The sequence below is a fragment of the Drosophila mojavensis genome, unplaced genomic scaffold, assembly GCF_018153725.1.
Source record: "Drosophila mojavensis isolate 15081-1352.22 unplaced genomic scaffold, ASM1815372v1 contig_136, whole genome shotgun sequence".
Taxonomy (NCBI): Eukaryota; Metazoa; Arthropoda; class Insecta; order Diptera; family Drosophilidae; genus Drosophila; species Drosophila mojavensis.
The window spans coordinates 22,316,322-22,339,089 of record NW_025318667.1 but is presented as its reverse complement, the minus strand read 5'-3'; the positions used below and the strand labels follow the sequence as shown (position 1 = coordinate 22,339,089).

The following is a 22,768-nucleotide window of genomic DNA, read 5'->3' as shown; positions in this document are numbered from 1 at the left end:
TAAGGTATTTTTTCAAATTTTATTGGCACTCTCTTTCTTTGACAACCCGTTTAGTACCAAATTGATTTTTTTTTTTTTAATTTGGTTTGGCCTAGACTTTGAACAGATCAAGACTTGTTTTAATATGTCCAAGACTTGTTTTAATAAGAAATTATATACACATTTTACTAAAATAACATTCAAATGAAACAAAAGTGTGCGTCGATTCTGAGTTATATTCAATCCAATCTATTATTTGCAATCAAGTGCTGAGTTCCCATTTCAATGGATTCTCGGTAAGTAAATACAATTGATTACAAAAATTTGCAACTGACCCAAAATTCCTGTAAACTCAACTCAGCTGTGAACCCATTTAATCCGCTTAAAGTGTTGGCTTATGGAAAATATCAAATTCAAGTCAGATCGATGCTCAATTTGCCAACTAGGTAATACATGCAAGGCCTAGCAAGAGAGGGAGAGGGGGAAAGGGAGATGGAGGAAGAAAGAAGGTGTAATAGGCAGCGAGAGAGAGGAAGACAGAGAGAGTGAGAGTGAGAGTAATGTAGAAATTAAGAGAGGATTAAAGAGAGAGATAGAGATAGAGAGATTGAGTGAGAATGAGAGTAATTTAGGAATAAAGAGAGGATTAGAGAGAGAGAGGCAGACAAGCAGAGGGAGAGACAGACAGAGGGTAATAAAGAGAGTGGCAGGGAGAAGCAGTGATAAAGACAGAGGCAGTATGAGAGATAGCAAGAGGGAAAGAGGGATATACAGAGAGAGAGAAAGAGGGATATACAGAGAGAGAAAAAGAGGGATATACAGAGAGAGAGAGAGAGAAAGAGACAAATGATGGGAGACATTAAGTGAGTGACAGAGAGAGGCAGAGTGAGGCATAAAAAAGCCAGAGATATTGACAGAGAGAGAGAGAGTGAGTGCGATCTTATCATAGCAATCAATATAGCCAGCTAAAACTCAACAATACAGGGTATTTATTAATCAAGCAAGCTCGATTGTAAACAAACTTCGACAAACGAGTGGCAAGTGCAAAGTTATATTTTCTGCACATCTGTGCAGTGCGCACAGTTATCGCTGCGCTCGTCCAAAAAATTGGCCACTGCCTGCGTGTCTGAGTGTGTGTGTGGGTCATACGTGGCACAGCCAGCCGTGCCTCAGTCAGAATCAAGCTCATGCGTTGCCTGCGTCGCTGCCAGCTGCACCAACAGAAACCATCAATAAACTCTTGCTACACTTTTCTTTCGCAGCTCGGACCCTCTGCTTGGGTTGCTTTCCCACACACACACACACACTCTGCGTTTTCAAAATGAAAAATAAATTGGAAAATTGAAAAAGCAATTCATCGCATTAGAAACGTGCATTGAATTGAAGTCTGCTGACGTTGTCTATCAGGCAGCAGCAGCAGCAACTTCGTTTCGGTACTTTATCGCTCATACGCCAGGTGTGACGACACAAAAGTGCACGCCATCTGCCGTCCCATCGCCCACCCCCTAAGCTGCATCAAGACAATTGCCAGTGAGAACGTATTCATTGAAATGCTGCCGTCGCATCGCCTTAAGCGACTCCATTGGCCATTCGGCATTTGCGGGGCTTATGGCCAAGGCGATAAAATCAAATTGGCAAGCTGCAAGTTTGGGGAACGTTTTGTCATTTGTTATTATGACGAGGCCGTTAGATGCACTTCGCTAAGCTCTGACGAGATCCCAGACCCAAAACGAAAACGAAAACGAAAATGAACGAGCGACTGACGTCGACGTGCAGTGCAGCGAAGCGCAATGAAATCATTTGTACGTAGCACGTGAAAATGAAATTTTAAGCATGAGCACAAAATGCGTTTTGCGGCTTTGCCACAGCCATTGGACAGAGCAATGTGCCACTTGCATCCAAAATACTACGCACACACACAAGAGTATAAATATATACACACTTACATATATAATATATTGTATATGTAGAGAATGCATACATATATATTTATGCACTTAATTCCACATCATTTCGCAGCGAAAGAAAGAATTGTATCAATAAAAGTAAAAAAACCAAGTATGAATGCTGCGGTCGAGCGTTACCGACTGCAGAATACTCAGTCACTAGCCAAACGTTGATAGACGTATTAACCACGCCCCCAATCGGTATATGTGTATAGGGGGATGTCAACAGCAATTAAGTCGTTCGATTTGTAGTTTCTAGCTCTAAAACTTTAGACTGCCTAAGCACAGTTTTTTGCCACGCCCACAATGAGACTATTTTGGGCTGGCAACACGGGTATAGTAATGTATATATTTAAAATTTCAGCTCTTTAGCACCTTAACTGTCATGGTTTCTGTCAAAAAAATTCATTTTCCGTCATGCCACGCCCATGGAGAGCGGAACGGGCAAATCTTGGCACATTGTGTCCAATTTCAGTATCCGCCTTCAATAGCGAACCACACAAAATCAATATGCTCATTTCACATTCGTGAATGAGCATAAAAAGGCGAGCCCCAGCGCTACCCATGGCCCTGACGGCTATAAGTTCCGTTGCATTTACATCTGTTGGCACACAAATTGTAAGTGAACAAAAAAGAGACGACGAGAGGCGGGGCAAAAGAGGCGAAGTAGAATCGGAGAAAAACGAAAACGCAATCAAGGCGGATTTAGCACCTGGGCAGAGCCAACGGCAGACTCAGAGCCAGAGGACTGCGACTGCAGCACCAAAGCCAGCTGTGCATCCGCTCAGATTGGCAGCCGGGCTCTGCGTGTGGCCTGGCAGCGACTTTCCGTCGCTTTGATGCCCCCGGCTTGCAATTGGATTACATGCAACGAATGCGAATCGTCACTGCCAGCACAAACAGTTGCCACTCCATTTGCCTAACAAGCCATTGCAGACTACAGGTCCCATGCCGCATGCCCCATGCCCCATGCCGAGTGTCGAATGCCGCACAAATCGTCATCTCAAGCTGATCGAAATACCCTCCGTGTGCATTGGCAAACGCTATCACAGGCGACAATCGGTTTATGCCACAAATGCGCATTCACCAAGTGCAACTGGCTTAAATGCAGTCGCAATGCGGACAATGATATGCATATGTATGTGTGTATGCGAATGAGTATATGCATATTATTTTAAACTGAAATATTATTGGTCTGATTGTTGTTTTAATCACACTCAATTATGCATTATTGCAGCTGCATTGCAGCACTCTAAAAAAATAAAATAAGTTAGATAAAGAGCTATTTATTTTATACACGAATCAAATTCGCTGTAGTAATCATATATTATAATTATAAATTATTTTATAAATTTGAATTCAATTAAAATTATAAAAGCATGCATAGTATAAGATAAGGTATAATAAAAAATTATATTAAGATGAATATTATATACATAAATGTATAAATATATATTAAATTAAATTTAAACTATTAATTTAAAAACAGGAAATCATTTTAAAAGTATGAAAACAGAAACATTTATTAAAACAAACTCACTATATTAATTATATATTATTATTATAAATTATTTTATAAATTTGAATTCAATTAAAATTATAAAAGCATGCATAGTATAAGAGAAGGTATAAGAAAAATTATATTAAGATGAATATTATATACATAAATGTATAAATATACAATATATTAAATTAAATTTAAACTATTTATTTAAAAACAGGAAATCATTTTAAAAGTATGAAAACAGAAACATTTATTAAAACAAACTCACTATATTAATTATATATTATAATTATAAATTATTTTATAAATTAGAATTCAGCTAAAATTATAAAAGTATATATAAGAGAAGATATAAAGAAAAATTATTTTAAAATGAGTATTTTGTAACAATATATCATATTATTAATTAAATTACATTTAAATTAAAAAAAAAAATTTATCTTAAAAATATTAAAACCGAAGCGTTTATTAAAACTTAACTTTAATAAATTAGAGGAACATAAATACTTTATGTTGAAAAGTCGACAGCTTGTGAATAAAGACGAATTAACAAAATAAATAAAAATCAAAATGTTAAAAATAAATTTTTACATATATTTGTTTATACATATATATTTTTTTATATATAAAAACTTAAGTTAATTTTTGTGTGCCAAATTAAAAAAATCGCCCACTGTGCCTCGCTCTCTTTAGGCTGTCTGACCAATTAAGAGCTATAGAGCAACAGATGGCGATCAAATGAAAACTGTGATTGTTTTTTAGTTTATTTTGAAGCTACAGCCCGTATGTATGATATATGTATGATAAACCTTGCATATTTATATACATAAATATTCCTTACAGTGCTTCAGTCTTAGATGACTCTGTCCAACATATGCAATATTATTGCAGCCATGGCATCTCCCACGTTGCCTTCGAGATATTTCAGTAAGTCAAAGTAAGGTCTTCAAGTGAAGTTATCTTACAGTTATCTTCGAATTCATTATATTCATTATCGAAAAGCAAATCTGATTGAATGTTAGTGTTATCGATAACTGCAATATAGCTATCGGTAGTAAGATCAGCCCATACAAAGTAAACAGCTTGATTAATTATTTGTAATATTTTTCTATATTTATTTAAAAACAATAAAAAAAAATTGTTAATAATACGATAACTTGGCTTAAAGAATAACTTAAATATCTAGCTCTCTATCTCTCTCTCTCTCTCTGCGACTCGGTCTCTTTGTACAACTATAGGCTAGCATTATCTATAATGCCAGGCGGTCTCTGTCCTCAGTGGTCCATGTTGGTGGCTAACGCTGCACCACAGCGATCCACGCCGAAGTTCTGACGCATGCGCTCCAGGGCGACTCGACTGAAGCCGCGCGCCATGAGCTGCGCCTCCGCCTGGGCGATCACGTCGCGCATGTAGTCCAGTGCGCCCGCGCTCTCCGTCAGCTGGCTGCAGACGAACTTGTGGCGGAAGCGCAGTTTGGCCTTCTTAATCTTGTTGTTGTAGCGCGACTTGCGACAGGACTCTGCCCGCTGACGCTGTGCATCACGGCTGTTGCCACCAGTCGAGGTCTGGCTCTGCGTCTTCGTCTGCATGGGATGGACCTGTGTGGCCTGCGGCTTGGTGGTCGGTGGTGCACGTCGCTCCACCACAATGGGATTCTCGATGAGCATTTGGTCCACGTAGCGCTGCTCCTCGTCCGCATAGTGCGTCTTCAGGTGCTGCAACTCCACAGCGACCAGCTCATCGATCTGCTCCGGCTTGTGGCTGTGCAAGGCGGGCAGCTTGCTCGGATGCACGCCGATGCCGTGGAGTGGGTAGTGGCCCAGCTGGGTGTAAAACTTGTGCAGATAAAGGTTGCTCTGTTCCATAGCTCCGTTCGTCTGTTTGCGCTTTCACTTATCGCCTTCGGCTATCGATCTGCTCGCCCCGAAATCAGAACTGCAATTGCTGTCCGTAATTTGCTTGCGCTTCGCTTTTATAGATGACCAAGGCACGCACCACGCACCACGACCCGACCTTGCCCAACCCGTGCAGGTCAAGTCCCATTATGAATCAACCAACTTACGACCATTTTATGATCCCCATTGTGCCGCGACCACATGCAACGCCTACCTGGCCCACTACCTGTCCGACCCGGCTAACCCTACCAGACCAAGTCACGTAAACAAACGGATTAGCGTGCGACTTGTTTGGGTTTTAACTGACCCATCAGCATCGGACTGACCTGCCCACTTCTGTTTCCGATTTAGCCATTGAATGATTTTATACGTATTTATATATAAGCTGGCACACCTGAAAGTGAATAGAGTCACCTTATCCATATCATCCGTGTCCTATGGTGATGTAGAAAATCAAAAATCTCTCAGGCATTCAGACTAAATTATAAATATTCTAAGAGTACAAACATTTTAAAATATTATATAAATCAATTGATAGATTATATATTATATATACAAATATATATTATCTTTATATACATTATCTACATATAACTTTTATATATAATTTAATATATGAGTGTTTCCAACTAACAACAAACTCAGATAATATATATTTGAAAAACTATCAAAATAATGAGTATAATATAATAATTAATCATAACAATAATATTATAATAATTATTAATAATAATACGTTCTTCCTATATTTCTGAATTATTCATAATAATTAATAAAGAATAATAAAAAAATTTAAAATATCAGTGGCCCGCTGAGGTACTTGCATCATATATTTATAATGATCAAATACATATCAAAGATTTTCATGCAAGAGCTCAAACTGTGTGTAAATGATATAGGAATAAGCTATAGGCAATAATTAGATTAAGCTTATAATATGATGTATAAATTGGGTCGAAGCAGGGAACGCCATTAAAATTACGAAAATATTAATACAATCTAAATATAATCTGCTTAGCACAAAAATAATATATATAGACAACAAAATTTTATTGAAAGGCTTTTTCCTGTAAGACCTAAAGAAATCCCAACAGAAAAGCATCTTTTGTAAAAATTATGTTCAATCTTTTGTATTCTTTTTTATTTGTATAAAAATAACATTGGTATGGAAATATATCCATGTGTACGGAGAAACCTTTAGTTTATTAGCTAATGATATTATATGTATAGCTTATTAATAATATTAATTCATCAGTTTTTACAAAAAAAAAAAAACTTTGTAGACTATTAAAAATCCAAGCATTGCATTCTACAGCGTCTAAATCTATTATAGACTGAAAAATATTCAAAAAAGACAAAATTATGTGTATACATATATACAATATGTGCATATAGCTTTCATGTATTCGTTATATATATAAAATCGAATTGAATCTGCTTTGCTTAAGCATCTACTCAGATGTTGGCTAAGCAAACAGTTTTGGGTCAACACGAAGCCAAGTTCAAGTGTGGCTTATCGGCGGGTTGTCAACAGTGAAGCAGCTGAGTAACTGGCATTTACATTCGCACACATTGATAAGAGCACAAGTGAAAGAGAGCGAGAGAGAGGGAGGAAGAGAGTGTGCTGTTGATGCAGCAGGGGCAGTGTAGAGGCAACTGCAACTGCGACTGCGACTGCGATAAGCGAATAGCCATAAACCAATCAACATGCGTCTGGGTCTCTGGCTCTAACCTGCGGCTCGTTGGCTCTGCAACTGCAGCAGCAACGGCAGCGGCAAGTGGCAAGTGGCACGGCAGGTAGACAGTTTTTTTGATTTGATGGATTGGTCGCGTCGCAGCGATTTGTCAGGCCTGGCGGACATGTTGCTGCCTGTTGCCGCATGGATATTGGATTGCATGCAGGTAGAACTCGGCACAACAATTAAATTAAGTGCCCCTGGCCTCACAATAAAAACAACAGCACCTCCCCCACCCAGCCCAAAAGGAACGAATACGAAAACAAGAGAACTCCTCAATAGTGGCTGACAGGCAACTCAATTACTGTAGCTGCGCCCGAAAAATGCCACGTTTAATGGAAACCTTTTAAACGGCCAAATAAGTCAGAATGTCATCAATTTAAGTGAAACTTTTGTAAAATAAATATGTCGCCACTTTGTTTAAATATGAGGCGAGGCCTTAAAAAATAAATAAATACCAGGATATATATATGTCATCGAGGCTCGCATAATCTATTGCAGATGTGTTTTTCAATCAAATCAAGCAATATGCTAAATAGGTTTTTATCTGTCTCTATATGTGTATTTGTTGTCTCTCTCTCTTTTTATGCAGTTCTTTACTACTCACATATCATATAATGTTTCACATTTCTATCTTCTTCTCTATATGTATTCCTCCCATACTCTGTCTTTTTCAGCATACTCTCCCGCTGTCGGCCTCCTTGTCTTTTTCTCCCTCTACTTCAAATCGCTTATCATCACTCTTCTCTTTGGTTTTATCTCATTCTCATTTTCTCTGTGCTTCATAGCATACTTATACTTTCCTCTCATTTAGCATGAGTTCTTATCTCTATCATTCCAATTCTCCCTTTCATTCTACAATCTCTAACACTCTCTATGGTTCGCTCTATGTGATTATCTTTTGATTTCTCAGTTACTTTGTATATAACTCTCGTTCTGCTACACTGATTTTCCTTTCTTTGCTTTTCGCTCATTTTGCCTCTTTATGCTTTCTCTATACAATCTAGCCCTCTCTGTATGTCTGTATGCCAGTATTTCATTAGCTCTATTTCTCTATATCTCTTTCGTCGCCTTTCTCCCTCAACTCTCCCTGTAAGCAGCAAATGAAACGATAAGGATAAGTCTCTGAAAAGTTTCTTTCCCCTTTATTCCTTTTCAGCTAGCGAAATATTTTGTCCACTTATATGACCCGCTTTAGAATAACTTTCGTGCTCAGAATTACTCCGTGTTTTCAGCTCTATTCTATTCGAATTAAATGCACTTACCACTTCATTAGGTTTCGGAGGCGTCATTAAACTTCAAAAATTTTAACGAGCTCGACCAAGACTGGCTAATACGATATAATAGATATCTATGGGCATACATCAACAATTGAACGAAAATTCATTTGGATAAGAGCACGAGAAGAGCTGAGAGTCTGATGGAAAAAGTTAGACCAAATATAATTATCCCAAAGCCTTGAGCTGAGCTCTGTCAGCAGCAGACACACACACACAAAATATATTGAAGCTGTATTATAATACAAAATATGATGATAGAAAATGCGGTTCTATTTCCAGTTGGCTGCCAAAAGAGATAGAAAAAAAAAAGAGAAAGAGAGAGTGAGTGGGAGTGGGAAGGAGAGAAAAACTGGTCATAAGTATAATTAAAAAGCCATTTATAATCATTTTTTCGAATTGTGACCCAGTCAAAGCAGCACAGAGGCCACACCACGCCCCCCTCCACCCACCAAGCAGTGGCCGACACTTGAAGGCGAGTCCAGTCCACTTCAGTCAAGTCCAGGTCCCCATAAATACGCACACAAAGCGACAGTTCGCCGGCTGCCTCAAACCCAGCTTCACATTGTAAAGCCGAAGCCCCCAATGCCAATGCCATTGAGTTTGAATTATGTCAGCGCAGTAATAAATTGCTCAGGGCATTAAATTAAAATATACGATACGTGTGTGTATGCGTGTGTGTGGGTGTGGGTGTGCACACACACACACACTGACAGGCAGCAATGGACGCCCACCCAATAGGATTTGTGGCGAGAATTTACTACAAAATGGCAAAACATGTTTTGCACACACACACACACACATGCATATATAAATCTATATACATAGTGTGTGTATGGAAATAAAATAGGATTTTGAGGCATTCATTTGAGCCTTGACAACTCTTCTTTTTCATTCTTCTCTCGGAGTTTTACGCTTAGCGCCGTGGGCGACATGGCCATCATCAAGGTGAGCGCCTGTGCACAAAGCTCTACAATATTTCAATATACGATATAGATGAATTAAGTATCTCTGTTTTAGCTGTGAAAAATAAAGATATCGTTTGTTTTCAGTTAAACTATATATAGAGGTGCTTGCACAATTCGTTTTATAGGACTTAAGGCCATAAATGCTTTACCTTGAACGAGGTATTTTAGCAAATTGAAATTTAAGTATGTCAGGTGTAAATTTTAATTTAATTTAATTTTTAAATTCATTTTCTTAGTTTATATTTACTTTTCATGTTATATCTATTAAATATTTATTTTTGTAAATTTATTATTTTTATTATACCCTGAACCCATTGAAAATGGGAAATCAGGGTATAATGGTTTTGTGAAAAGTATGTAACAGGCAGAAGGAATCATCGCAGACCCCATAAAGTATATATATTCTTGATCAGGACGACGAGCTGAGTCGATATAGCCCTGTCCGTCTGTCCGTCCGTCCGTCCGTCCGTCCCTCCGTCCGTCCGTCCGTCCGTCCGTCCGTCCGTATGAGCAAAAGGATCTCAGAAGTTATAAGAGCTAGAGAGCTGAAATTTGGCATGCATACTCGTGTATATCATAGGCAGTACGAGTTTGCTTTATTTTTTCGATAACTCATCCGATAACTTTTTTATCGAGAATAATCGAAAAATCGACATTGTTTTTTCAGCCTAATTTGAACACTTTTCAACCAGGAGACTTCAAATTTGCGTTGTATATAGAGTTAATAGACACAAAGATTTTGTAATTTACAGATTTTGGATACCACGCCCCCTTCGCCCCCAATTTGTAAAAAACGCATTTCAAGTACTAGAGACTTGTGCTTTGGAATGTACACACATTTTAACTATATGAACACATTCTGAAAGTTTCATAAAGATACTTTTACTACAAGAGAAATTATTCAACTAATAAATTCTCATAATATTGCCCACATTGCAGCGCAGCCCAAGCGTAGCCGCTGCTTACTGCGCAGTTAGCAGAGCGCGTGCTTATAAGTGCATGTGTATGTATGTGTGCATAGAAGAAGTGCAGAATGATTAGAATATCAGCTTGGAGGGTTCAGGGTATCTCCCAGTCGAGCAGTCTCGACTGGAGCCTTCTTACTTGTTTTTGATTGAATTATTTTTATTTACTTTATTATTATTATTTTTATTTAATTTAATTTTTTTTTTTCAAAGTAATTTATTTATTTATTTTTTTTTAGTTAGCTTTACATTTTTCCTTATCTCTAAAATTAATATAAATTACTTATGTACTACATTCGAATTTATATAGAGTTTCCTACCTGATTCATCCATTGCAATTCTACCTATCAATGCCTAGAACAACTCATTGTGCTTCTAAAACCCACGTTAGTAAAGAGCAAACTTCAAGAGGCCAGGAGCTGGGCCACAGTTCTATGTGCTGTGTGTATGTGTATAAACATACATGTGTATGTGTGTGTCTAGAAGATCAGCATATTCAGTACAAGATATCATCTAGTTCAGCATTGCCCATGGGAGCACTCTATTGGTTAAATTCGTGAAAAACTTTATATGAAATCGATATCAGACTAAGATATAGGGGCCTGAGACCAACAGATCTCGATTCAATAAAAACAATTTGAATTTATTGCTGGTCAGGATAGTTTCTAGTATAGCTAAAACAGTTTTTGCTCAAACGTCTGCAACTCTGGAATTCCCACAAATATAAAAACACTTGACATATAAATTGTTTTTGCAATTGTAGATATTTTTTGTATTATATTAAATACTTATGGACTAGTTCACAAAATACATATATAAAACAGTATATAATTTATATATTGCATACAAAGTGACTAAACAATTGTCATTGTACCATACGATTCAGTTACATTTTGGTAAGATCTTTGCGGAATTGGCGATCGAACAATGCGAGCTATTTACATAGAAACTAAAGTTTCGATCAAGTCAGCAAGAAAAAAAATTTTTTTAATTATCTATTTTTTGTCCTAATTATGTATAAAAAATTCTAGTGAAGGGCTTAGCCGGAGCAGCCACGGCAACCACAATGGACGCACTCTACGATGCGACCCTCCTCGAGCTTGGACTTGGGCACGCGGCAAATGCAGTTGGTGCCGAAGTTGGTGTCGCGTGTCTGGATGCAGCGCAAGCAGCATAGATTTTCATAGCCAGACTTCTTCCATTTGGCTATCAAATTGATGTCGGCGATCTTCTCCTTCAGGCAGTAGTCGTACAGCTCACGGCTGATGGCCTTGCGGCGATAGAACAAGTCGTAGATGTAGCGCGTCTTCTGGTGATGGATCTTAAAGATGGGCCACAGCGACTCTGTGATGCGCTTGCCTTCATGTGGCTCAGTCTCAGCTGCAAGTAAATAAACTCAAATTTTAGCAAATATTCCAGCAGCTCACATACACACTTGCATCCACACATCATACATATATATGTATGTATTTATATATCTCTGTATATGTGCAGTACATGAGGCGGCATTTAGCCTTTGTGCATACCTTCGCGCATTTTTTGTTCCAGCTCCTCCAGTGTCGGTTCGATAAGCTCCCAGCCATCCGGTGGTGGTTTGCGGCTGCGGCGTACTTTAGGCATGATATTTTTCTATATATTCTTTTCTAAATATGCTTCAGGAACAAATTTCACAATATGACAGCAAACTAAAATGAAGCGCAAACAGCTGTCGAATGCTAGAATCTTATAGTGTTACAAAACACTCGTATTACAAGCATACACAGCACTGTCGGATCTGCTATCGATTTGATTATTCGCCCGCCAAGTTCGCCGTTTGGAAAGTACTGGGAAAAATTTGAAATAGAGGTTGGAGGGAGCTATGTTGCAACAATAAATGTCAAATTTCTATAAAAATAAAATATTGCATATTTAACAATCAATAGGTGAACGTTATCGATGCATTTTTTCATCGAAATAGACAGGCAAATATTTGAATATTCGAATGGAAGGCAATAAATTACTTATATCAGCCAAATAGAGAATTTAGAAGTATTAAATTCAGAAATTCTACATGAATAGCTATAAAAGTAAAAACAAAATATCAATAATAATAATAGAGCTTCTTTGAATTGTTGTTTTGGTTGTTTTAAGCCCTGGAGATCTGGTAGCACTGGCTGCAAAAGGCAGACTGGCCGCACAGATAGTTGTTCAAATATATCGATAACAGGTTGCAGTTTATTTTCCACTTCAGTGTATATGTAATCGTAGAAGTAATGAGTTGATTGTTTTTGTTATTTCTATTTGGCCGTCGCGTGTGGTTGATATTTAACTAATTTTGTTGTTGTTTTTTTTTTATTATTGTTAAATATATATTTAGTCCTATATTGCAATTATCAATTGCTAAGACAGTCAACGAATACATCAATTAAACAAATCCAATACAGCAAATCCAAAAGTAAGCAGAGCCCAAACCAACAGACGCAGTCGAAAAGATATCAGTCTGTTTCGTTGGATGTGTGTGTTGTGTGCATGCGAATGTAAATGTGAATGTGCAGCAGCAGCCGCAGCAGCAACCCACAGTGAAGCGTTTGGCAAACTTACCCACACAACTTCAGCGCAGCTTCACACGCGCTATAAAACAGTTGTATTGCTGACTGCGGAGGCGTCCACTTCGTTTTGTCTTTTGTGTGTTTCGTGTGTATTGTGACAATAAATGATAAATGACTAGCTAATTACATGGGCAAATAACCATACCTAAGAACTACTGTTGTGTATGAGTGTGTCAGCGCCTAACTTTAAAGTAAGACAATTTTATGAGCTACGCTATATACATATATACATGTGTATGTGTGTACATGCGTATGCTTTATTATTGGTTTGTTATGACGCAGTTGTCCCTCTCACTCTCTTTGCTCGTATTTGTTGTAACGCGTCACTTTCATTCATAAGTCCGTTGGCTTTCTTTACGGCAATACAGAAGACATTAACAGCAGCAGTAGCGCCCGCAGCAGCAGCAGCAGCGCCAACAATAACAACAATTACAACAACAAAGAAGCACTTGGCCTTCGCCTAATGCGTGCTCTCACTTGCTTTCTCGCTCGCTCACTTGCTTGCCTATTCTCGCTGTTTCCTCTTTGCTGTTGCTCTCCCTTTGCCCATCCAATAGCGATTGCTATTGCATTTCCATTCATTTGGCGATTGGCGCGTACGCTTTGATTGTCATTCGCGTTCGTTGTATTCAGTGCATGGTACGTAAAATAACAAATTTAAGCACACACATACACATGCACATGTGAATGTGTGTATGTTTGTGTATTTATATGTGTGTGCACAAAGAGAGATCGCCACCCCCAATCTGCTGGCACATTTAAACGCCCCCTTTACGGGGTGTCTGTGTCGCTGTGTGTGTGGGTGTGTATGAGTGTGCGAGTGTATGTATGTGTGTGTGTGTAATGAGCGCACTAAATCTGTATTGTTTGGTTTTTGTTTTCACATTCCTTTAATTTTGCCATTTTGTGCAAAATATATGTTACATACATATACATATATGTATGTACATATTGTTATACACCCATACACTGTTATATTTACATATGTATTTATAAAACAGTTTCAATTGCAGCCCAGTCATTGTTTTGCCGGTTACCTGCAAATTGGTCATAGCGTTTATCTAATTTGTTAGGCGTGTAAAGCTTCGCTAAGACTTGGAAGTCAACGAAACTTGCGCTCTGATATCGATAAGATAGTCTACAAGTCGACAAAAATCACATACAAACCAAACTAATTTCCAGGTCCAGTTTGCCAATATAAATTCGGACACTTTTACAGGCAGTCCAAAAATTTACTATAACTTAAGAGACGTACTACATATATTATATAATGCGTTTGACTAATGATTGCATGATAAATTGCCATTAATGATCTTTTTCCTGTATACCAAATGTTAAATCAGTTCCAAAATGTCAAAGCTCTTCAGACCATAGCATACTTATATTTATATACACATACATATCTACTGCTTTACATAACATGGAGGCGATCCAAACACTTTCCCAGATAATGATAATAATCGCAATATGTGAGCATTTTCACATATTCGTCACGAGTTCCGTTTACTTTGTATGATCGACTCAGGTTCCCAGAGAACAATATTTATGGCCCAATTATTTGCTCATGAAAACATTGCAATATATGTATATACATACATATATATCTCCTTCTGTCTCTCTCTTTCTCTCTGTGATGGCAAAATACATTTGTTTATTTTTAGACACTCCATTATATGCCCCAAATTCACAATTTCATTTTTCACTCCCAGAGATATGTATATACATAGATATTTAATTTTTAAGCTAGGAATCATTATACATATATCTGAAATCTTGTATGTTTAACAGATTTGTAATTTGCAAATGGAATTTTGGACTCGTCGTCAAATTCAGGAAAGAAAAAAAAACACAAAAAACAGGTTGATAAGCTCAGGCAATAGCTCATTTCAGTAACGCTTTGCATGAGCTGATGCTGTTCAGCTACATTAGTTTGATTGCATATGTATATGTAGATGTGTATGTATTATTTCACATACATATACCAGCTGTACTATCAGATAAATGTAAGTGAATCCGTCAGCCCATTGGCATCACAAATGCGCGCTAATTGCCATACAAATAGTTTTCCAATTCGACATCAGAGAAAGTTGTGATACAATAAGATATCAACTATAAATAAATATATACATATTATATATAATACAATATGTATAAAATATCCAGTCATGCAATTTGAGAGATCAAAGAGAATTTAATTCCCAAGAAAATTTTTGGTGTATACAAATTTAAAATGGGAATAATTTGATTTCCTTCTATTAATATATTATAAAATAAAATATTATAAAATAAAATATAGTAGTAAATGGAATTCAAATGAAATATAATTATAATGTCTCAAATTCGTTCGACTCCACAGCAAGGGCCTCACCATGGAGCCCACAGCTGGCGGCAATCTGTTGGAGATCATGGATCTGGCACGGACCCTGCGGCAGGAACAGCTCTTCATACAGCATGAACAGGCGGCGTTTGCACAGCTCACGTCAGCCTTGGAGACGAATGCGACGACAATAACCGAGGTGCGCACCCATATTTGTTTATCAAGAATGTCACGTCTCATTGTTGCTTCACCTTAATGATCTATATCCAATCCATTTTGATCTCTGTTCAGCTGGCGTACATCTGTGCCCAACAAAGACAGAACCTGCACGATCTGCTGCTGGCCAGAACGGATCATGATCCGTTCCTCTGCTGCCGACGTGCGAGCACCTACGACAATCCGAAATTCGTGGACGCCAAGAAGGTGTTGCCCTACGAGGTGTGTAACAACTAAATATGGTAGAGGGAGAGAGAAAAAGGGGGAGCTGACATTGACAGAAGTCTGTATGAACACGATGTATATATGGTGTATAGGGTGTATATCCATGCATATCAGCTGGCTCTGGACTGCCCAGACAACAAAGAACATCCCATGTAAATGGAGGAAATATGTTTTTGTTTCGCTCTGATACAGTTACAGCGTAGATGCTTGCTTTATGCGTAGTTATTTACATTCAGGAAACTTTTTAGCTCAAATGGAAGTCGGTAACTCTAAGTCGTAAATTGTAAATATAATCGTAAATTTGTAATGGCTATCAGCAACTGTATCGTAGGCGACTATATTATAGGCTATGCCAGTCAAATTCCAGTTGCGACTGGCTTTATGATATTACAGTTTATAATAGATAGAAGTGGAAGAAGGGCGAAGTGAATCCATATAGTATATAATTTTGATCAGGATAACCAGCGGAGTCGATTTAAGCAGCAGCGAGTGTTGCGTGTCATGTATAGAAGATTAGAATAGCTCGGCGTATTTCTTAGTCAGACACTTCCGACCAGACTTGTTGGCATTTGCCATATATGTATTGCTAATTAGCTTTGATATGTCCATAGAGTTGGCATCGTTTACGAGTATACGATACCATTGCAGGCATATAGCTCTACATCGTTAGATTGTATGTACTCAACTGGGAACTATTATATTATATTATCCAAGTTACATAGTTCAGCTATTATCAGCTGATTAGTTAGACAGACTTTAATATATAAATATGATATGTCTTCTGATACCCTCAACAATTGCTCGCTTATACCGTTTATTTAAACAAAGCTCAAAATTGATTCTTATCGATATCAAAGAGATAGGAACATGGAATTACGTATATAAGTATATACATACATATATCGATATAGCTTATCATCTAGATTAGAAATAGAACTAGGAACGTTTTTCTGTTTTACACATTTGAATATTTTAGAATGGAAATAAATTAGCTAAAATTGTCTTAAAATTAAATTCAATTAGGAATATTTATTTAGATATATTTTAATATAGAAATATATGAGCTTATATTTTCCTTGAATTTAATTTACTTATAAACATCTGTTAGACAAGGAGTTCGACTAGAAATACATAAACAGAAATTTTTCTGAAATTCTCTTCAATGAATAATAATGTTTTCTGTTTCAATTCAACAATTCCAGCACGCTCTTGCCTATGAGGATCTGTTCAACTACTTGTACAATACGCCGTATTTGCTGGCCCTGTCGCTGGCCACGGCGGATCGCTTGTCGCTGCTGGCGCCGGCGCAGCTGGGGCAGATCGTCCACACGATCGCAACGGGCCTCTACGGCAACGCGATCAACACTAAGGATGTGGAGCTGCTGCTGAAGCTGCTGCGCGAGCTGATCGAGCTGCAGCTGCTGAACAGCGAGCAGCCGCGTCGCCTGCTGCGCACCAATGGCAGCGCCTTTGCGAGGCTCTATCATCGACTCGTTGAGTCCCTCTTCTCCGCTCGAATCTTTCTGACCTCGGCGCTGCACGAGCCGCTCATGGCGGTGCTCAGCGAGCACGATGTGCTGCTCGACGTCGACCCGCACAAGCTGCTGCAGAGCTTTTCGGCACGGGAGCGACAGCGGCGCTTCGGCGAGGACGACACCAGCTCCGAGTACCAGCGGAGCGTGGCGCGCTTTCACGCCGAGACGCTGGGCAAGCTGCATGCGCATGCGCAGAGCTTTGTGCGCAGCCTGCAGCAGAGCTGGGCCTTGTTTCCCAGCTCGCTGCGCTGGCTGCTGCAGACGCTCGGGCAGCAGCTGCGGCAGACGCAGCGCCACAGCGACCACGAGATACGCCAGCTGCTCACCGACCTGGTCTTCACCCACTTCATTTGCCCCGCCATCGTCAGCGCCGATCTGCAGGGCATCATCGACGTCAACGTGGGCGAGCAGATGCGCCACAATCTCAATCAGATTGTCCAGCTGCTGCAGCGCATGGCGCTCAGCGACGAGGCCAGCGAGCTGACCCAGCTGATGGAGCTGCTGCTGCTGGGCCAGACCGGCGAGGATGTGGTGGCCATTCTGCCCCAGCAGAGCGATTTCGATCGCGCCCAGTTGGCCATCAATCAGCGCGAGCTGCAGCAGTTCGCCGACTTCTTTCGCCTGCTGGCCGCGCGTGACGAGTACGATGTGTCCGCCGAGGAGCGGCAGCGACTGCAGCGCATCCTCTCGCGCATACCCAAGCCGGAGGGCGACCGACCGGCAGCAGCGTCCATGGCCCCGCCCGAATCGGTGTCGCCCGAGAAGAATGGCAAGCGCCCAAACAAGGGACTCTTGCGGCTGGGCAAGGCGACGAAGAAGAAGCTGGCCAAGGGCATGAGTTTTACCACCAACACCAACACCAACACCAACACCACCACCAACAATAACAACAACAACAACAACGCCAGCAGCAGCAGCAGCAACCACAACAACAACCACAACAGCAGCAGCAACAATCCCTTGAGTGACTTGAGCAATGGCAGCTCGGCCAATGGGCACAATGGCGACCTGGAGCAGTGCTCCTCCTCGCATAGCGGCAGCAACACCAGCCTCAGCTCCTGCGGCGGTGCCAGCAATGGAGCAGCTGTGGCAACTGCTTCAGCTGCGCCAGATGCAGACACCCCAGTGGAGGGGGACGAGCAGGTGCTGATGTTTAGCATTTACAATGCGGCGTCCAAGAACAAACTGAAGCCGCTCACCGAGGAGGACCTGCTGAAGATGAACTGCATCGGGCAGGACATTGCGCCCGTGACTGTGGCGGCGGTAGCCGCGTCCTCCAATGCGGACGATGTCAGCAGCTTGGATGCGATGCGACGGCCCCATGACGACGCCTCGATTGGCAACTCGGATAATCTGGAGGCGATCAGCGAGGCGGCCCATTCGGCCAATCATTCGGTGGTCAGCTCCCTGGACCTGGAGGAGCAGCAGGAGCGCGATGCGCACGACGTCGAAAACGATGACAATCTGTCGGACATGGTGTCCGCCAATGTGTCCGGCCGTGGCACGCCCAACATCAGTGGCCGCGACACGCCCTCGTCCCAGGTGACGGATGGCGATGGCGCCGGCGGCGACTTGACCCACCATGCGGCCCGGCCCACGCCGCAGATGCAGAAGATGCTGCTGTCCAAGGCGCGCTCGGACATCGTGGACAAGTTCTGCAAGTTCGAGCTGAAGAAATTCGAGGGCGACGAGAACGTGAGCATCATCTCGGACACCTGGTCGACGGATGTGCTGGCCAGCGATTCGGAGACGACGCTGGACGCCAGCAGCGAGCAGCAGCGGGAGCGCGACCGGGACAGGGAGCGGGAGCGCAACTTTGCCACGCCCCTGATACCGTCCGCTGTGGTGCTGCCCGGCGACAACAACAACTTCGTGGTGGAGGCGCTCGCCCGAGCAGCGGCTCCATCGCTGGACGCCTCGGACCAGCGCTCGGAGTCCAATTGGAGCACAGATGTGCTGGCCAGTGACTCCGAGAAGCTGGCCGAGATCGATACGGACGACAATGCCAGCATAACCGCCAAATCCGACATTGTGGCGCCCATGGTGCCAGCCGTTGTGCTGGACGACGGGGAACAGACGCCGGGCAGCAGCGGCGACGGCGACGGCGATGCAGATGCGGATGCGGATGCGGATGCCGATGGCAATGGGAATGCCAGTGCCAGCGAGCGCAGCCAGGAGGACTCGGCCTTCTTCGACGCCGTGAACTCGTACGAGGATGCGCATCTCTATCAGTTAGCCTCCTCGCTGGCTCGCAGCTCGGTGCGCACCAGCTACCATGGCCTGGGCAGCGACAGCGGCGACAGCAGCTTCCAGCAGCAGTACAAGTGCAGCGGCGCGGAGGGCCGCAAGAGCACGCCGCTCATGGGCATCGCCTGCATGCGCCGGCAGACGTCGGCGGAGAGCAGCATTTCCAATCAGAGCCTCAACCTGGAGGAGCCGACCACGACCAGCCAGGCTCAGCAGCAGCAGCAGCAGCCGCAGCATCACCATCATCATCACCACCATCACCATCATCATCATCACCACAAGAAGAAGAAGCAGCAGCAGCAGCAGCAGCAGCAGCAGCTGATGGCAGCCAACGATCACCATGACCTGATTGACTTTAGCGACTACAGCGAGGACAAGGAGGAGCCGCCGGGCCTGGTGCAGCAGCTGATGGACAAGTTTGGCATCGAGCAGCAGATGCGCAGCGGAGTCCAGCATCGTCGCATTTCCATGGAGCAGCGCACGGCCAGCGAGGATGGGCGACGCAACGGCATCCTGGCCGGCGGCAGTGAGCGCCGCCATCAGAGTCTCAATTACGAGAACCACGAGATCATGCTGCACGCGCTGCTGTCCCTCAAGCCCAAGACGGACGACGACAAGCAGCAGGAGCTGCAGCTGCTCTGTGCCCAGGCGCAGCAGCTGCAGCTGTACGATGATCAACCCGCCGCCACAACAGGAGCAGCAGCAGCAGCAGCAGGAGCAGGAGCAGAAGCAGCCGTCACTGCTTCAGCTACTGCTGCAGCTGGCGCACAAGGCAAGCCCAGCAAGGCCACCGGCGCCATACCAAAGAGCATCAGCTTCGATGCCAGCGCGGACAAGGACAAGCATCGAGCGCAGCGGGATCAGCGCGACCAGAGCGCCGGCATTCTCAACAAGCTGCGGCAGGGCATCTTCAAGAATCGGCGCAGCAACAGCAGCAAGGCGGCGTCGGCGTCGGCGTCGACATCGGCGGCGGCCAACCAGCGCTGCATCATCAGCAACCACAGCAGCGGCCTGAGCGATCCGAACCGCGGCGTCAGCTTCGATCGCAACGCCGCCTGCGTCAGCTTCGGCGCCCACTTCTGTGATAGCAGCGAGGACATTCTGGCCAAGTACAGGCGCAAGGTCAGCAGCTCCAGCGAGGCAACCAATTCCGATTCCACGGGCAATGGCCACGGTCTGCCCCAGCCGCATGGCCAGGCCATCAATGGCGGGTATGTAGCAGCAGCTGCTATCTCTGTCTATTGCATGTAATACATGTCGCTCCCTCTCTCTCCCTCTCTCTCTCTCTCTCTTTGCCTCTTTCGTGTGCAGGCAACTACCTGGCGTGGTGTTCAGCAGCGTCAAGCAGAAGCTGCGCACGGTTCTCTCAAAGACAGACCTGCACAGCGGCGACTTCCGTCAGACGACGCTGCGGCAGCTGGACGCGACGCCGCTGCAGCTGTATCTGCAGATCCAGCTGGCGCAGTGCACGAGCCTGCAGCGCCTGCCGCAGATATCCCATGTGGCGGAGGCGCTGCGCTGTTTGGCGCAGCTGGAGCGGCCGCAGCATGGCCAGCTGCTGCTGGAGCTGCAGCACGATCTGCAGCGCAGGCAGAGCTATCTGCAGTACCTGCTCGTGCATCGCCAGCAGCTGTTGCTGCGCTCCGAGCAGCTGGAGCAACTGGAGGAACGGCTGCGCGGGGAGGCGCGCAGCTGCCAGCGCTGTCTGCTGCAATCGCTAGTCCGTCTCTATTTGGGTCGTCAGCAGGCCAAGCTGCAGACCTTCCAGACCGAGTTCGCCCAGCTGAGCGTCAGCGACGAGCGGCTGGAGCTGATCGAGGAGTTTATCGAAACTCTGCTGCAGGAGCTGGCCGACAGCGGGCTGCAGAACGACTGGCAGCGGGAGGCGGCACGCGTGGCCATCGAGCGACTGTTGCTGGAGCAGATGTACGAGCAGGTGATGTTCCCCAACGAGGACGCCGACGTCTCCAGGGACGGCGTGCTGGCGGCGCACATTGGCAAGCTGCAGCGCTTTGTCCATCCGGCGCATCCAGCCCTCTGCATTGCCCAGGAGTTCCTGGGCGAGGCGCCCTGGACGTTCGCCCAACAGCAGCTGTGCTACATGGCCGCCTACAAGACGCCGCGCGAGAAGCTCAACTGCATCATCAAGTAGGTGTTGCCTAGTATATCAAGTATTCCATGTATTACATTGAGAACTCCTTTCGCAGCTGCATCTCCAGCATCATGAGCCTCTTGCGCATGTCCAGTCCCCGTGTGCCAGCCGCCGACGATATCTTGCCCGTGCTCATCTACGTTGTCATCATGGTAAGCGTCGCAAGAGTTACTCCAGCTGCCACCTGAATACTCAAACGATGTATTTCTATATTTCCTGCCAGGCTAATCCCCCGTATCTGCTCTCTACCGTGGAATACATCAGTTGCTTTCTGGGCAAGAAGCTGTACGGCGAGGATGAGTTCTACTGGACGCTGTTTGGCTCCGTTGTTAAGTTCATCAAGACTATGGACTATTTGGACTAGGTTGTTATAAATATATATATATATATATATATATATATATATATATATATATATATATATATATATATATATATATATGTATATTCAGATATTTGTTAAGCTAAAAGTATTGGATCGCAACGAGTTGAGTTATGTATGTATGTTTCTCTGTTCTTAACTTGGTGTCCAGTAATCGATTGATATATATAAATGTCTCTACTCTCTCTATAATGTAAAAATCATTTGAATACTTCACATAGTTGCTGATATGTACATATGCATATATATTCATATATGTATTCATGTTTAACATTGTTATTAATATTCAAATCCAACATGGCTAAATAATCGCGGCAGCTGCTCAATAAATTGAAATTCCCCCCCTATGGCCGCCTAATATATTTGTATACCCGTACATACTTAGTAGGTACCTTAGTACACACACACACACATATAAAAATAAATACATATACTTAGCTACATATATATATATATATATATAAACATGCACGTAACATGAAAATCAACTTAATATTCCTTATTGTGTAACACAAAATAAAATATGTAAAAACTATGAAATAGAATTTTTTCATTGAAGATTTTCTAATCGATAGTTTAGATAAGTGTTTGAAATTTTAGTTTCCCTAGTGAACGAATACACTTCATTCATACGTATATTCATATGTTCATGCCTGAACACCTAGAGACATGGGGTTTATTTGACATAATGTATTATATATATTACTACAATATACATATACTTATGTGATATATTGTAGTTAGCATTGAAAATGATAGATGTATGTATCTATTATAGAGAGTCAAAGGTTTATCGGATAGCAAGAAAAATATTGATTATATATGTATGTATTGAT

At 42.5% G+C, this 22,768-nt stretch overlaps 3 protein-coding genes across 4 annotated transcripts; 1 reads left to right on the top strand and 2 right to left on the bottom strand.

Moving 5' to 3' along the window:
• Nucleotides 1-4,560: 4,560 nt before the first annotated feature.
• On the bottom strand, nucleotides 4,561-5,393 carry LOC6584471 (protein sisterless A). Its single transcript, XM_002010090.3, has one exon. The coding sequence runs from the start codon at nucleotides 5,292-5,294 to the stop codon at nucleotides 4,704-4,706; it is 591 nt and encodes a 196-aa protein (XP_002010126.1). The 5' UTR covers nucleotides 5,295-5,393; the 3' UTR covers nucleotides 4,561-4,703.
• A 5,778-nt stretch (nucleotides 5,394-11,171) lies between these two features.
• Nucleotides 11,172-11,998, bottom strand: LOC6584470 (protein BUD31 homolog). Its single transcript, XM_002010089.4, has 2 exons — nucleotides 11,797-11,998; nucleotides 11,172-11,650 (listed from the first exon to the last, which is right to left on the bottom strand). Exons 1-2 carry the CDS (start codon nucleotides 11,888-11,890, stop codon nucleotides 11,310-11,312), a joined length of 435 nt encoding a protein of 144 aa, XP_002010125.1. The 5' UTR covers nucleotides 11,891-11,998; the 3' UTR covers nucleotides 11,172-11,309.
• A 499-nt stretch (nucleotides 11,999-12,497) lies between these two features.
• On the top strand, nucleotides 12,498-22,472 carry LOC6584469 (receptor-mediated endocytosis protein 6 homolog). 2 transcript variants are annotated; one of them, XM_032732116.2, is made up of 8 exons: nucleotides 12,498-12,704; nucleotides 15,215-15,374; nucleotides 15,467-15,613; nucleotides 16,819-20,609; nucleotides 20,710-21,546; nucleotides 21,606-21,702; nucleotides 21,774-21,924; nucleotides 21,973-22,472. In XM_032732116.2, exons 2-7 carry the CDS (start codon nucleotides 15,228-15,230, stop codon nucleotides 21,912-21,914), a joined length of 5,160 nt encoding a protein of 1,719 aa, XP_032588007.2. In that variant the 5' UTR covers nucleotides 12,498-12,704; nucleotides 15,215-15,227; the 3' UTR covers nucleotides 21,915-21,924; nucleotides 21,973-22,472. The 2 variants fall into 2 exon arrangements, with proteins under 2 accessions (XP_032588007.2, XP_043867643.1); XM_044011708.1 differs by lacking the exon at nucleotides 12,498-12,704 and adding an exon at nucleotides 12,901-13,049.
• The last annotated feature ends 296 nt before the right edge of the window (nucleotides 22,473-22,768 follow it).